General features: G+C 39.0%; 2 protein-coding genes and 1 long non-coding RNA gene across 4 annotated transcripts in view; 2 read left to right on the forward strand and 1 right to left on the reverse strand.

Moving 5' to 3' along the window:
* The window catches only part of LOC110513598 (mast/stem cell growth factor receptor kita), a 97,186-nt gene that overhangs the window by 53,859 nt on the left and 28,327 nt on the right, over positions 1 to 15,000 (reverse strand). The gene's annotated exons all lie outside the window — the stretch shown is intronic.
* LOC118936634 (C-type lectin domain family 4 member F-like) lies at positions 640 to 12,737 on the forward strand. Of its 2 annotated transcripts, none has more exons than XM_036972928.1 (5): positions 640 to 858; positions 2,901 to 3,113; positions 10,689 to 10,816; positions 11,381 to 11,469; positions 11,582 to 12,736. In XM_036972928.1, exons 1-5 carry the CDS (start codon positions 744 to 746, stop codon positions 11,757 to 11,759), a joined length of 723 nt encoding a protein of 240 aa, XP_036828823.1. In that variant the 5' UTR covers positions 640 to 743; the 3' UTR covers positions 11,760 to 12,736. The 2 variants fall into 2 exon arrangements, with proteins under 2 accessions (XP_036828823.1, XP_036828824.1); XM_036972929.1 differs by lacking the exon at positions 640 to 858 and adding an exon at positions 2,127 to 2,662 and having other exon boundaries at positions 11,582 to 12,737.
* LOC118947862 lies at positions 13,268 to 14,309 on the forward strand. The gene is made up of 2 exons (XR_005042003.1): positions 13,268 to 13,860; positions 13,901 to 14,309. It is a non-coding gene; the product is annotated as an uncharacterized LOC118947862 (long non-coding RNA).

The raw sequence follows: 15,000 nt of genomic DNA on the forward strand, positions 1-15,000 counted from the left end.
ATAGAAGACATAAGACTCGTCTTTTTGTCTATGTATTTTTTGGGGGGGGGGGGGGACTTTCGGTTACCCAATGAATCTGTAGCTACGTCTATTATAGAAGACATAAGACTCGTCTTTTTGTCTATGTATTTTTTTGGGGGGCGGGACTTTCGGTTACCCAATGAATCTGTAGCTACGTCTATTATAGAAGACATAAGACTCGTCTTTTTGTCTATGTATTTTTTGGGGGGGACTTTCGGTTACCCAATGAATCTGTAGATACGTCTATTATAGAAGACGGGAAACATAGATCACGTGGTTTAAAAGAAACCGAGCGGGTCGCTGGCTTTATCTATTTCCACAATTCACCGGCACGTGTCAATATCCTACTTCAATTCGTTTGAGTGTCTTGTTGTAATTATAGTTTTGCTAAATTCTTTTCTATTTTTATTCAATTTAGCTTTTATTTGTGTAGTGTTTTATTCACTTAAATGCATTGTGGGTAGTCCATCATGTGTAGGCTATATGACAGACACACTAACTAATAACGAAAGCTGAAGTTCACGGTTTCACGTAAACCATAGCCCTACTCATACGGGCTAGCTATATATATATATATATATATATATCATCGTATATCATATATATATATATAGTGATAGGACTGCTACATAAAGTGGCGTAACAGACGTGATGACAGAAACTCGTCCCTCGCTCTACTGCTGCGGTCAGAACAAAACTGACTGCGGTTGGTCCGGCGGAGGATGAATGAGGAGAGGTTTGATAATCCCATTTACAGCAGCTGCAATGGTCCAATGGGCTTCACCGAAGGAGACCGGGAATCCTTACGGACACCATGCAACCGAACTCACCTCTCAGGTAAGTACCGTCTAACGTTCAGCCTGCTGCACAGACCCTATAGACCCTCTATCATCGTGAATGAAGATAGGATTATTTTGCCATATCTAATCCATGTATATTACGCTACTTTCCATGGTGGGGACAGTATGTGCTATTCTTACTACATTACCCAACATTTTTTTACCTCAGATTGGTGATGTTAGTATGTGTATGGTCAACACGATGACACTTGATCAATTGCTTGAAACGGATCAATATATTTGGTTTTGTACTGTTGATTTAGCGCTAGGGGTCGCAGCTATCACTTTCTTTCTCAAATGGCACGGATAATTCGGGATAACCCATTTTGGTGATTTCTGGTATATCCAAACCCGTTTTGGTTATTTCTGGTATATCCAAATCCATCAGTCACATATACACTTTTAACATCAACTGTAAAGGATCAATTAAAACAGGACAAACTGTATATTACATGCTGGACTGGAAGGAAACTGTACTTAAGTAATTTTAACATCAACTGATAATGATGTTAGTTACACCTGTCCTTCAATAACGAAAGTTTCTCACTTTTCAATCACACACAACATGGAAAGGAAACCCCGTTGTTGAAAACCCCTGTTGTTTTGTCAACCGGTCATAAAATCACTAAATTGATTAGGTAGGAAATATACACTATTAAAAATAACACAGCTCCAAAAACCAAACGGATCCTGGGAATAATGTGTTAGAGGACAATTTGGAGAAGACAGCTAGATCCATTTTGAAGTGTTGCATTTAGATTAAAGTGGGTGGCCAACGTGGTTAGTGCAATGCAACACTGTTTTTTTGTTAATCACTTCCATCTATATCACGCTGAAATCAATAGAACAAGGGGCACATATTTGCGGCGTAGCGCTGTTTAAACTAACACTAATTAAAGGTCACGTTGAAACTTGGAATATCCCATAACCGCGGGAAGTAGGGGTGCTGAAACGCCACCTGAAAAATCATAATAAAATATTAAAAAAACATTAAAAAATATATTTTTCCCCCAAAAAAGTAGTGCACTGGGCCTTTACTAGTCCTGTATTAGTGGACCGATATAGCCCTCTGTAGTGAAGGGCAAAACAATTTTAACAATTACATCTCAGTCCCCCTTCACCCCAAAACGACTTCCTGGCTACTATAGTATAACCCTATACGTTGTTGATATGTTTGGGTTGATTTAGAATGATGTTTGGGTTGACAAGCAACAGCCAGTTTGTGTAACTGTAAAAAATAAACAACTAGTGGACTCGTTTTATGAATGCTTGGATCGTGAAACTGAAATAGATTGGTAGCTAGTTGGTGAGGCTTTTTGATTTATTTGCCAGTTAATTAACCTGAAGCTGGAATTCCCAAGTTGTTCGGTGCTTACCGCTCATGCCGGCGAGCAAGCGAAACAGACGGCTCGGCAGCGCATCAAGTGTGACGTTACACATCTGCCCCTAAACTCATAAATATGAATGGCTTTGTCCTCCGGCTGTCCTACGAAAGGAAATTTCCCATAAGGGACGCTAGTTGCATGGAGGATTTAGCAACGGTAACAACCACCGGGGTAACAAGCGAGCACGCTCATTTTTTTCAACACATATTAAGGACAATAGACGAAGTATGTTTCTGAACGCTGCACCAGGCTTCATTGTTGACATTATGACTGAGCGTCGAAGATTACCGTTCGATTTGAGCGGGGCACGCCTCCCGCAGACGGCTTCGTCCGTCACCTTTACGGGCCATGGCCCGGTTTAACCCGGGGCAGCTTAATCGAATTCCCTCGTTGAAACCATGTGTACATATTGCATTGGTTAGTACAAAGTAATACGTATGATTTATATAACACGTTATTGGTCAGATTTCCCCAACTCACTTAACCAATCACATCATGTTTCTTTTTTCTATTCCTGATTGTGTTTGGTCCCCGAGGCTTAGAAACAACAACAAAAACTGTTCTCCAACAGTTGAATTTAATCTTCACTTCAACTTTCAACATTACTACTACATGCATTGAAACAATCAATTGTGTGTTTGTGTGTCCACCTCAGGTTCCGAATGCTTAAGAAGACACTACATACTACTGCTGTGTGTGGTAGTAGTGGGGTGTACTGTGGCTGTCATAAGTCTGTTTGCCCAGAAAAACGATCAAATTGCACAGAGGCCGCAGTCAAATATTGAAACCTCTGCGGCAGAGAGGGAAGAGATGAAGTCTCTGAAATCAGAGGACTACAGCGTTCTTCTAAATATGATTTTAAAGCAGGGTAAGTTCAGCTCTTTCAGTATTTGTACATCTCTTATTTCGCAGCACCACACCTACACCTCCTACCACACCTAAATCTCCTACCACACCTAAACCTCCTACCACACCTAAACCTCCTACCACACCTAAATCTCCTACCACACCTAAATCTCCTACCACACCTAAATCTCCTACCACACCTAAACCTCCTACCACACCTAAACCTCCTACCACACCTAAACCTCCTACCACACCTAAACACCCTACCACACCTAAACATCCTACCACACCTAAACACCCTACCAAACCTAAACCTCCTACCACACCTAAACACCCTACCACACCTAAACATCCTACCACACCTAAACACCCTACCACACCTAAACACCCTACCACACCTAAACACCCTACCACACCTAAACACCCCACCACACCTAAACACCCCACCACACCTAAACCTCCTACCACACCTAAACACCCTACCACACCTAAACACCCTACCACACCTAAACACCCTACCACACCTAAACACCCTACCACACCTAAACACCCTACCACACCTAAACACCCTACCACACCTAAACACCCTACCACACCTAAACCTCCTACCACACCACACCTAAACACCCTACCACACCTAAACACCCTACCACACCTAAACACCCTACCACACCTAAACACCCCACCACACCTAAACACCCCACCACACCTAAACACCACACCACACCTAAACGCCCTACCACACCTAAACGCCCTACCACACCTAAACGCCCTACCACACCTAAACCTCCTACCACACCTAAACCTCCTACCACACCTAAACCTCCTACCACACCTAAACACCCTACCACACCTAAACACCCTACCACACCTAAACCTCCTACCACAACTAAACACCCTACCACAACTAAACACCCTACCACAACTAAACACCCTACCACACCTAAACACCCTACCACACCCTACCACACCTAAACACCCTGCCACACCTAAACATCCTGCCACACCTAAACCTCCTACCACACCTAAACACCCTACCACAACTAAACACCCTACCACAACTAAACACCCTACCACACCTAAACACCCTACCACACCCTACCACACCTAAACACCCTGCCACACCTAAACCTCCTGCCACACCTAAACCTCCTGCCACACCTAAACCTCCTACCACACCTAAACCTCCTACCACACCTAAACACCCTACCACACCTAAACACCCTGCCACACCTAAACCTCCTACCACACCTAAACCTCCTACCACACCTAAACACCCTACCACACCTAAACACCCTACCACACCTAAACACCCTACCACACCTAAACACCCTACCACACCTAAACACCCTACCACACCTAAACACCCTACCACACCTAAACACCCTACCACACCTAAACACCCTACCACACCTAAACACCCTACCACACCTAAACACCCTACCACACCTAAACACCCTACCACACCTAAACACTCTACCACACCTAAACACTCTACCACACCTAAACCTCCTACCACACCTAAACCTCCTACCACACCTAAACACCCTACCACACCTAACCACACCTAAACACCCAACCACACCTAAACACCCAACCACACCTAAACACCCAACCACACCTAAACACCCTACCACACCTAAACACCCTACCACACCTAAACACCCTACCACACCTAAACACCCTACCACACCTAAACACCCTACCACACCTAAACACCCTACCACACCTAAACACCCTACCACACCTAAACCTCCTACCACACCTAAACCTCCTACCACACCTAAACCTCCTACCACACCTAAACCTCCTACCACACCTAAACACCCTACCACACCTAAACACCCTACCACACCTAAACACACCTAAACACCCTACCACACCTAAACACCCTACCACACCTAAACACCCTACCACACCTAAACACCCTACCACACCTAAACACCCTACCACACCTAAACACCCTACCACACCTAAACACCCTACCACACCTAAACACCCTACCACACCTAAACCTCCTACCACACCTAAACCTCCTACCACACCTAAACACCCTACCACACCTAACCACACCTAAACACCCTACCACACCTAAACACCCTACCACACCTAAACACCCTACCACACCTAAACACCCTACCACACCTAAACCTCCTACCACACCTAAACCTCCTACCACACCTAAACATCCTACCACACCTAAACACCCTACCACACCTAAACCTCCTACCACACCTAAACCTCCTACCACACCTAAACCTCCTACCACACCTAAACCTCCTACCACACCTAAACCTCCTACCACACCTAAACACCCTACCACACCTAAACACCCTACCACACCTAAACACCCTACCACACCTAAACACCCTACCACACCTAAACACCCTACCACAAAACCATCTCTCCTTCGTCGATAGTTTGTCAAGTATTGTATTTCAGAAAAAAATTGTGCCTTCATTGATCACTATGATCGTAATCACATGAACTTGAACTATATGACTGCAGTATATTACCATGTTACCTGCAGTATAACTATATAACTACAGTATAACTATATGACTACAGTATATTACCATGTTACCTGCAGTATAACTATATGACTACAGTATAACTATATGACTACTGTATATTACCATGTTACCTGCAGTATAACTATATGACTACAGTATAACTATATGACTACTGTATATTACCATGTTACCTGCAGTATAACTATATGACTACAGTATAACTATATGACTACTGTATATTACCATGTTACCTGCAGTATAACTATATGACTACAGTATAACTATATGACTACAGTATAACTATATAACTACTGTATATTAACATGTTACCTGCAGTATAACTATATGACTACAGTATAACTATATGACTACAGTATAACTATATGACTACTGTATATTACCATGTTACCTGCAGTATAAATATATGACTACAGTATATTAACATGTTACCTGCAGTATAACTATATGACTACAGTATAACTATATGACTACAGTATAACTATATGACTACAGTATATTACCATGTTACCTGCAGTATAACTATATGACTACAGTATAACTATATGACTACACTATAACTATATGACTACAGTATATTACCATGTTACCTGCAGTATAACTATATGACTACAGTATAACTATATGACTACACTATAACTATATGACTACAGTATATTACCATGTTACCTGCAGTATAACTATATGACTACAGTATAACTATATGACTACACTATAACTATATGACTACAGTATATTAACATGTTACTGCAGTATAACTATATGACTACAGTATAACTATATGACTACACTATAACTATATGACTACAGTATATTACCATGTTACCTGCAGTATAACTATATGACTACAGTATAACTATATGACTACAGTATAACTATATGACTACAGTATATTACCATGTTACCTGCAGTATAACTATATGACTACAGTATAACTATATGACTACTGTATATTACCATGTTACCTGCAGTATAACTATATAACTACTGTATAACTATATGACTACAGTATACTATATAACTACTGTATATTAACATGTTACCTGCAGTATCACTATATGACTACAGTATAACTATATGACTACAGTATAACTATATGACTACAGTATATTAACATGTTACCTGCAGTATAACTATATGACTACAGTATAACTATATGACTACAGTATAACTATATGACTACAGTATAACTATATGACTACTGTATATTACCATGTTACCTGCAGTATAACTATATGACTACTGTATAACTATATGACTACAGTATAACTATATGACTACAGTATAACTATATAACTACTGTATATTAACATGTTACCTGCAGTATAACTATATGACTACTGTATATTACCATGTTACCTGCAGTATAACTATATGACTACTGTATAACTATATGACTACAGTATAACTATATGACTACAGTATAACTATATGACTACAGTATATTAACATGTTACCTGCAGTATAACTATATGACTACACTATAACTATATGACTACACTATAACTATATGACTACAGTATAACTATATGACTACAGTATAACTATATGACTACAGTATAACTATATGACTACAGTATAACTATATGACTACAGTATATTACCATGTTACCTGCAGTATAACTATATGACTACAGTATATTAACATGTTACCTGCAGTATAACTATATGACTACACTATAACTATATGACTACACTATAACTATATGACTACAGTATAACTATATGACTACAGTATAACTATATGACTACAGTATAACTATATGACTACTGTATAACTATATGACTACAGTATAACTATATGACTACAGTATAACTATATGACTACAGTATAACTATATGACTACAGTATAACTATATGACTACAGTATAACTATATGACTACAGTATAACTATATGACTACAGTATATTACCATGTTACCTGCAGTATAACTATATGACTACAGTATATTAACATGTTACCTGCAGTATAACTATATGACTACACTATAACTATATGACTACACTATAACTATATGACTACACTATAACTATATGACTACAGTATAACTATATGACTACAGTATATTAACATGTTACCTGCAGTATAACTATATGACTACACTATAACTATATGACTACACTATAACTATATGACTACAGTATAACTATATGACTACAGTATAACTATATGACTACAGTATAACTATATGACTACAGTATAACTATATGACTACAGTATATTACCATGTTACCTGCAGTATAACTATATGACTACAGTATATTAACATGTTACCTGCAGTATAACTATATGACTACACTATAACTATATGACTACACTATAACTATATGACTACAGTATAACTATATGACTACAGTATAACTATATGACTACAGTATAACTATATGACTACTGTATAACTATATGACTACAGTATAACTATATGACTACAGTATAACTATATGACTACAGTATAACTATATGACTACAGTATAACTATATGACTACAGTATAACTATATGACTACAGTATAACTATATGACTACAGTATATTACCATGTTACCTGCAGTATAACTATATGACTACAGTATATTAACATGTTACCTGCAGTATAACTATATGACTACACTATAACTATATGACTACACTATAACTATATGACTACACTATAACTATATGACTACAGTATAACTATATGACTACAGTATAACTATATGACTACAGTATAACTATATGACTACAGTATAACTATATGACTACAGTATAACTATATGACTACAGTATATTACCATGTTACCTGCAGTATAACTATATGACTACACTATAACTATATGACTACACTATAACTATATGACTACAGTATAACTATATGACTACTGTATATTACCATGTTACCTGCAGTATAACTATATAACTACTGTATATTAACATGTTACCTGCAGTATAACTATATGACTACACTATAACTATATGACTACACTATAACTATATGACTACAGTATAACTATATGACTACAGTATATTACCATGTTACCTGCAGTATAACTATATGACTACACTATAACTATATGACTACAGTATAACTATATGACTACTGTATATTACCATGTTACCTGCAGTATAACTATATAACTACTGTATATTAACATGTTACCTGCAGTATAACTATATGACTACAGTATAACTATATGACTACAGTATAACTATATGACTACAGTATAACTATATGACTACAGTAGAACTATATGACTACAGTATAACTATATGACTACAGTATAACTACATGACTACAGTATAACTATATGACTACAGTATAACTACATGACTACACTAACTATATGACTACAGTATATTAACATGTTACCTGCAGTATAACTATATGACTACACTATAACTATATGACTACAGTATAACTATATGACTACAGTATAACTATATGACTACAGTATAACTATATGACTACAGTAGAACTATATGACTACAGTAGAACTATATGACTACAGTATAACTATATGACTACAGTATAACTATATGACTACAGTATAACTATATGACTACAGTAGAACTATATGACTACAGTAGAACTATATAACTACTGTATATTACCATGTTACCTGCAGTATAACTATATGACTACAGTATAACTATATGACTACAGTATAACTATATGACTACAGTATATTAACATGTTACCTGCAGTATAACTATATGACTACAGTATAACTATATGACTACAGTATATTACCATGTTACCTGCAGTATAACTATATGACTACAGTATAACTATATGACTACTGTATATTACCATGTTACCTGCAGTATAACTATATGACTACAGTATAACTATATGACTACAGTATAACTATATGACTACAGTATAACTATATGACTACTGTATATTACCATGTTACCTGCAGTATAACTATATGACTACAGTATAACTATATGACTACAGTATATTACCATGTTACCTGCAGTATAACTATATGACTACAGTATAACTATATGACTACAGTATAACTATATGACTACAGTATAACTATATGACTACTGTATAACTATATGACTACTGTATATTACCATGTTACCTGCAGTATAACTATATGACTACAGTATAACTATATGACTACAGTATAACTATATGACTACAGTATAACTATATGACTACAGTATAACTATATGACTACAGTATATTACCATGTTACCTGCAGTATAACTATATGACTACAGTATAACTATATGACTACAGTATAACTATATGACTACAGTATAACTATATGACTACAGTATAACTATATGACTACAGTATAACTATATAACTACAGTATAACTATATGACTACAGTATAACTATATGACTACTGTATATTACCATGTTACCTGCAGTATAGTAATTGTATTTCGTGATCACTTGTTTATTTAAAAAAAATATATTTTGTCATGTTTCTTTTGCTACATTTGTGACAAGTCTTCTACTCTCTACTCTGTATCTCATCTGTCTCCAGAAGGGTGGAGGTATATCAACTCTAGTTTGTACTACATCTCTATCTAATCTTCTACTCTCTAGTCTGTATCTCATCTGTCTCCAGAAGGGTGGAAGTATATCAACTCTAGTTTGTACTACATCTCTATCTAATCTTCTACTCTCTACTCTGTATCTCATCTGTCTCCAGAAGGGTGGAGGTATATCAACTCCAGTTTGTACTACATCTATCTAATCTCCTACTCTCTACTCTCTACCTAATCTGTCAGCAGAAGGGTGGAGGTATATCAACTCCAGTTTGTACTACTTCTAATCTCCTACTCTCTACTCTGTATCTAATCTGTCTCCAGAAGGGTGGAGGTATATCAACTCCAGTTTGTACTACATCTCTATCTAATCTCCTACTCTCTACTCTGTATCTAATCTGTCTCCAGAAGGGTGGAGGTATATCAACTCCAGTTTGTACTACATCTCTATCTAATCTCCTACTCTCTACTCTGTATCTAATCTGTCTCCAGAAGGGTGGAGGTATATCAACTCCAGTTTGTACTACATCTCTATCTAATCTTCTACTCTCTACTCTGTATCTAATCTGTCTCCAGAAGGGTGGAGGTATATCAACTCCAGTTTGTACTACATCTCTACTGAGACCAAGTCCTGGGGTGAGAGCAGACCTTACTGCCAACGGAAGGGATTGGACCTGGTGACCATAAACAGCAAAGACGAAGAGGTGTGTACGTACGGTGTGTTTTGCCTGTGTGTGTGTGTGTGTGTGTTTTTCCTGTGTGTGTGTGTGTGTGTGTGTGTGTGTTTTGCCTGTGTGTGTGTTTTGCCTGTGTGTGGCGTGTGTGTGTGTTTTTCCTGTGTGTGTGTGTGTTTTTCCTGTGTGTGTGTGTGTTTTGCCTGTGTGTGTGTTTTGCCTGTGTGTGTGTTTTGCCTGTGTGTGTGTTTTGCCTGTGTGTGTGTTTTGCCTGTGTGTGTGTTTTGCCTGTGTGTGTGTGTTTTGCCTGTGTGTGTGTTTTGCCTGTGTGTGTGTGTTTTGCCTGTGTGTGTGTTTTGCCTGTGTGTGGCGTGTGTGTGTGTTTTTCCTGTGTGTGTGTGCGTTTTGCCTGTGTGTGTGTTTTGCCTGTGTGTGTGTGTGTTTTGCCTGTGTGTGTGTTTTGCCTGTGTGTGTGTGTTTTGCCTGTGTGTGTGTGACTGAGCATCAGTCAGAGAGATCACATTCTAAGAGGCCAAATATGGAGAAGAGAAAAATAAGTCTGATTCTACCATTTATGTTATTGTTCATCACTAGGACTTTCTCCTTGAAGTGGTCCGTGCTAAGAAGTTGGATGTAGCCTGGATTGGTTTTTCTCCCAACAACACACAGGAGATATCTACACGGTAAAGCCATTTCACCGTCGATCGAAAAGTATGCCGGAGATTTGAACCTTTTTAGGGCATGAAGAAATCCAGAACGTTTCTGATAATAATTGCCAGTGTTTTGTTCTCATAGGGTGAAGAGAGGTGCGGGGTCAGAAGACGGTGCTCAGGAAGAGGACTGTGCTAAGCTTACGGTATACGAGACACCTGCAGTGAAAGAAGTAACCGGGAGACAATGTGGGACACAAAAATACTGTATTTGTGAAAAATACCTGGATGTCAAATACAATGTAAGCAAGAGAAACCGTTAACTTGTTCTTCTGAAAGGATTCGACTTTTTAAAATGGAGGGAACAACTGCTAGCTTCAACTTCTTTTTAATGGAGGGAACAACTGCTAGCTTCAACTTCTTTTTAATGGAGGGAACAACTACTAGCTTCAATGTTTCTTTTTAATGGAGGGAACAACTGCTAGCTTCAACTCTTCTTTTTAATGGAGGGAACAACTACTAGCTTCAATGTTTCTTTTTAATGGAGGGAACAACTGCTAGCTTCAACTCTTCTTTTTAATGGAGGGAACAACTGCTAGCTTCAACTCTTCTTTTTAATGGAGGGAACAACTACTAGCTTCAATGTTTCTTTTTAATGGAGGGAACAACTGCTAGCTTCAACTCTTCTTTTTAATGGAGGGAACAACTGCTAGCTTCAACTCTTCTTTTTAATGGAGGGAACAACTGCTAGCTTCAACTCTTCTTTTTAATGGAGGGAACAACTACTAGCTTCAATGTTTCTTTTTAAATGGAGGGAACAACTGCTAGCTTCAACTCTTCTTTTTAAATGGAGGGAACAACTGCTAGCTTCAACTCTTCTTTTTAAAAATGGAGGGAACAACTGCATTTTCCAAGAAGCAACTGTTAGTCATTCCAGTTAGGTTGGTGAGGGTTTTTTACCCTGAAATACACATCTGCACCGAATATTAAGACAAGTTAAAAGGGTAGTTTTCTGTGGTAGGGAAAACCCCCCCTGCATTGTTCCAATACGCAAAAGCACTTTCAGTCAATAAGCTTTCAATTTTATCCAGACAGTTTTCAACTGAAGTCAATGGGCAGATTGATAAAAACATTTTTTATTATTATTTGTTTTAAAGTAAACATAAATATTTCACATTAATTTCACGTAAAAACAACATTTAGTAAAACATTGTGTTTAGACGGGGGGCTGATACAGCAGGGTAGGAACACACACCGTACACACACACACACACACACACACACACACACACACACACACACACACACACACACACACAGCAGGGTAGGAACACACACCGTACACACACACACACACACCGTACACACACACACCATATACACACACACACACACCGTACACACACAGCAGGGTAGGAACACACACTGTACACACACACACACACAGCAGGGTAGGAACACACACCGTACACACACACACACACCGTACACACACACACCATACACACACACACACACACACACACCGTACACACACAGCAGGGTAGGAACACACACCGTACACACACACACACACACACACCATATACACACCGTACACACACCGTACACACACACACCATATACACACACACACACACCGTACACACACACAGCAGGGTAGGAACACACACCGTACACACACACACACCATATACACACCGTACACACACCGTACACACACACACCATATACACACACACACACACACCGTACACACACAGCAGGGTAGGAACACACACCGTACACACACCATACACACACCGTACACACACCATATACACACACGCACACCGTACACACACAGCAGGGTAGGAACACACACCGTACACACACCATACATACACACACACACACCATACATACACACACACCTTCAGCCTCTCTCAAGTCATTGGTAAAGAGGTGAAGGACCATCAGCCTCTCTCAAGTCATTGGTAAAGAGGTGAAGGACCATCAGCCTCTCTCAAGTCATTGGTAAAGAGGTGAAGGACCGTCAGCCTCTCTCAAGTCATTGGTAAAGAGGTGAAGGACCGTCAGCCTCTCTCAAGTCATTGGTAAAGAGGTGAAGGACCATCAGCCTCTCTCAAGTCATTGGTAAAGAGGTGAAGGACCATCAGCCTCTCTCAAGTCATTGGTAAAGAGGTGAAGGACCATCAGCCTCTCTCAAGTCATTGGTAAAGAGGTGAAGGACCATCAGCCTCTCTCAAGTCATTGGTAAAGAGGTGAAGGACCATCAGCCTCTCTCAAGTCATTGGTAAAGAGGTGAAGGACCATCAGCCTCTCTCAAGTCATTGGTAAAGAGGTGAAGGACCATCAGCCTCTCTCAAGTCATTGGTAAAGAGGTGAAGGACCATCAGCCTCTCTCAAGTCATTGGTAAAGAGGTGAAGGACCATCAGCCTCTCTCAAGTCATTGGTAAAGAGGTGAAGGACCATCAGCCTCCATCTATACACAATGTTTCACTAAATGTTTTGTTTACATTACATTTTTATTTTTAAAATAAACAACCGTTTTTTTTTTTAAATCAATCTGTCCATTGACTTCAGTTAACTAGCTAACTGGCTAAATCTGGCACACAAACTGCAATGTTGATTGATATTCAAATGAAAAAAAATGTAATTTGTGCTACAAGGGTAGGCAACCCTGGTGGGTTGGATTTAGCCAATCACAGGGCTATAGATATATTTTATTAGTTCCTGTTGTATTCCAGGAACAGGGTTACCTTCCCCTGTACAGAAGAGAATGTGAGGTATTATAAAATAATACCAGTTTTATTTTTTATATTTTTTTCATACTGTAAATAAAAACCCTTTATTTTAATTCTTTACTAAATCTGCCATTTTCACAGACTGGTCAATATAAACAGCATACAGTAAGTAGACACTGGTATTTGGCTGAAACAGACTGGTCACTATAAACAGCATGTAGACACTGGTATTATGCTGGAACAGACTGGTCAATAGAAACCGCATTGGATGGATGTCAGACGTCTGGAAAGGTCCTTGGGACGTCGATATATGCCTTCTCCTCTCCACTTACCATAAGAAAACATTTCCCGAGCACTGGCACAAACTCAAGACGCTCGAAGACGAAGCGTGGTCAGACCAAGCATGCTGCTTAAGACCCCTGGACCACGGCAGTTCACAACGCTCCAACAAGCCGAGAGAATAATTGATGGAAGCTTATTTTGTTTAAAGCCATAGCCCTGACCTTAACCACTCAGAATGAATACCTTCCCCCAAAACCATAGCCCTGACCTTAACCACTCAGAATGAATACCTAAACTAACCTTCCCCCAAACCATAGCCCTGACCTTAACCACTCAGAATGAATACCTTCCCCCAAAACCATAGCCCTGACCTTAACCACTCAGAATGAATACCTTCCCCCCAAACCATAGCCCTGACCTTAACCACTCAGAATGAATACCTTCCCCCCAAACCATAGCCCTGACCTTAACCACTCAGAATGAATACCTTCCCCCAAACCATAGCCCTGACCTTAACCACTCAGAATGAATACC

The sequence above is a fragment of the Oncorhynchus mykiss genome, unplaced genomic scaffold (genome assembly GCF_013265735.2).
Source record: "Oncorhynchus mykiss isolate Arlee unplaced genomic scaffold, USDA_OmykA_1.1 un_scaffold_212, whole genome shotgun sequence".
Classification (NCBI taxonomy): domain Eukaryota; kingdom Metazoa; phylum Chordata; class Actinopteri; order Salmoniformes; family Salmonidae; genus Oncorhynchus; species Oncorhynchus mykiss.

What these genes read in the sequence shown, in the direction of transcription:
- LOC118936634 (XM_036972928.1), top strand. Translation starts at nt 744, where the DNA reads ATGAATGAGGAGAGGTTTGATAATCCCATTTACAGCAGCTGCAATGGT. An exon ending in AAATATGATTTTAAAGCAGG is followed by an intron (nt 3,114 to 10,688) that starts GTAAGTTCAGCT and finishes ATCTGTCTCCAG; the next exon opens with AAGGGTGGAGGTATATCAAC. An exon ending in TAAACAGCAAAGACGAAGAG is followed by an intron (nt 10,817 to 11,380) that starts GTGTGTACGTAC and finishes GTTCATCACTAG; the next exon opens with GACTTTCTCCTTGAAGTGGT.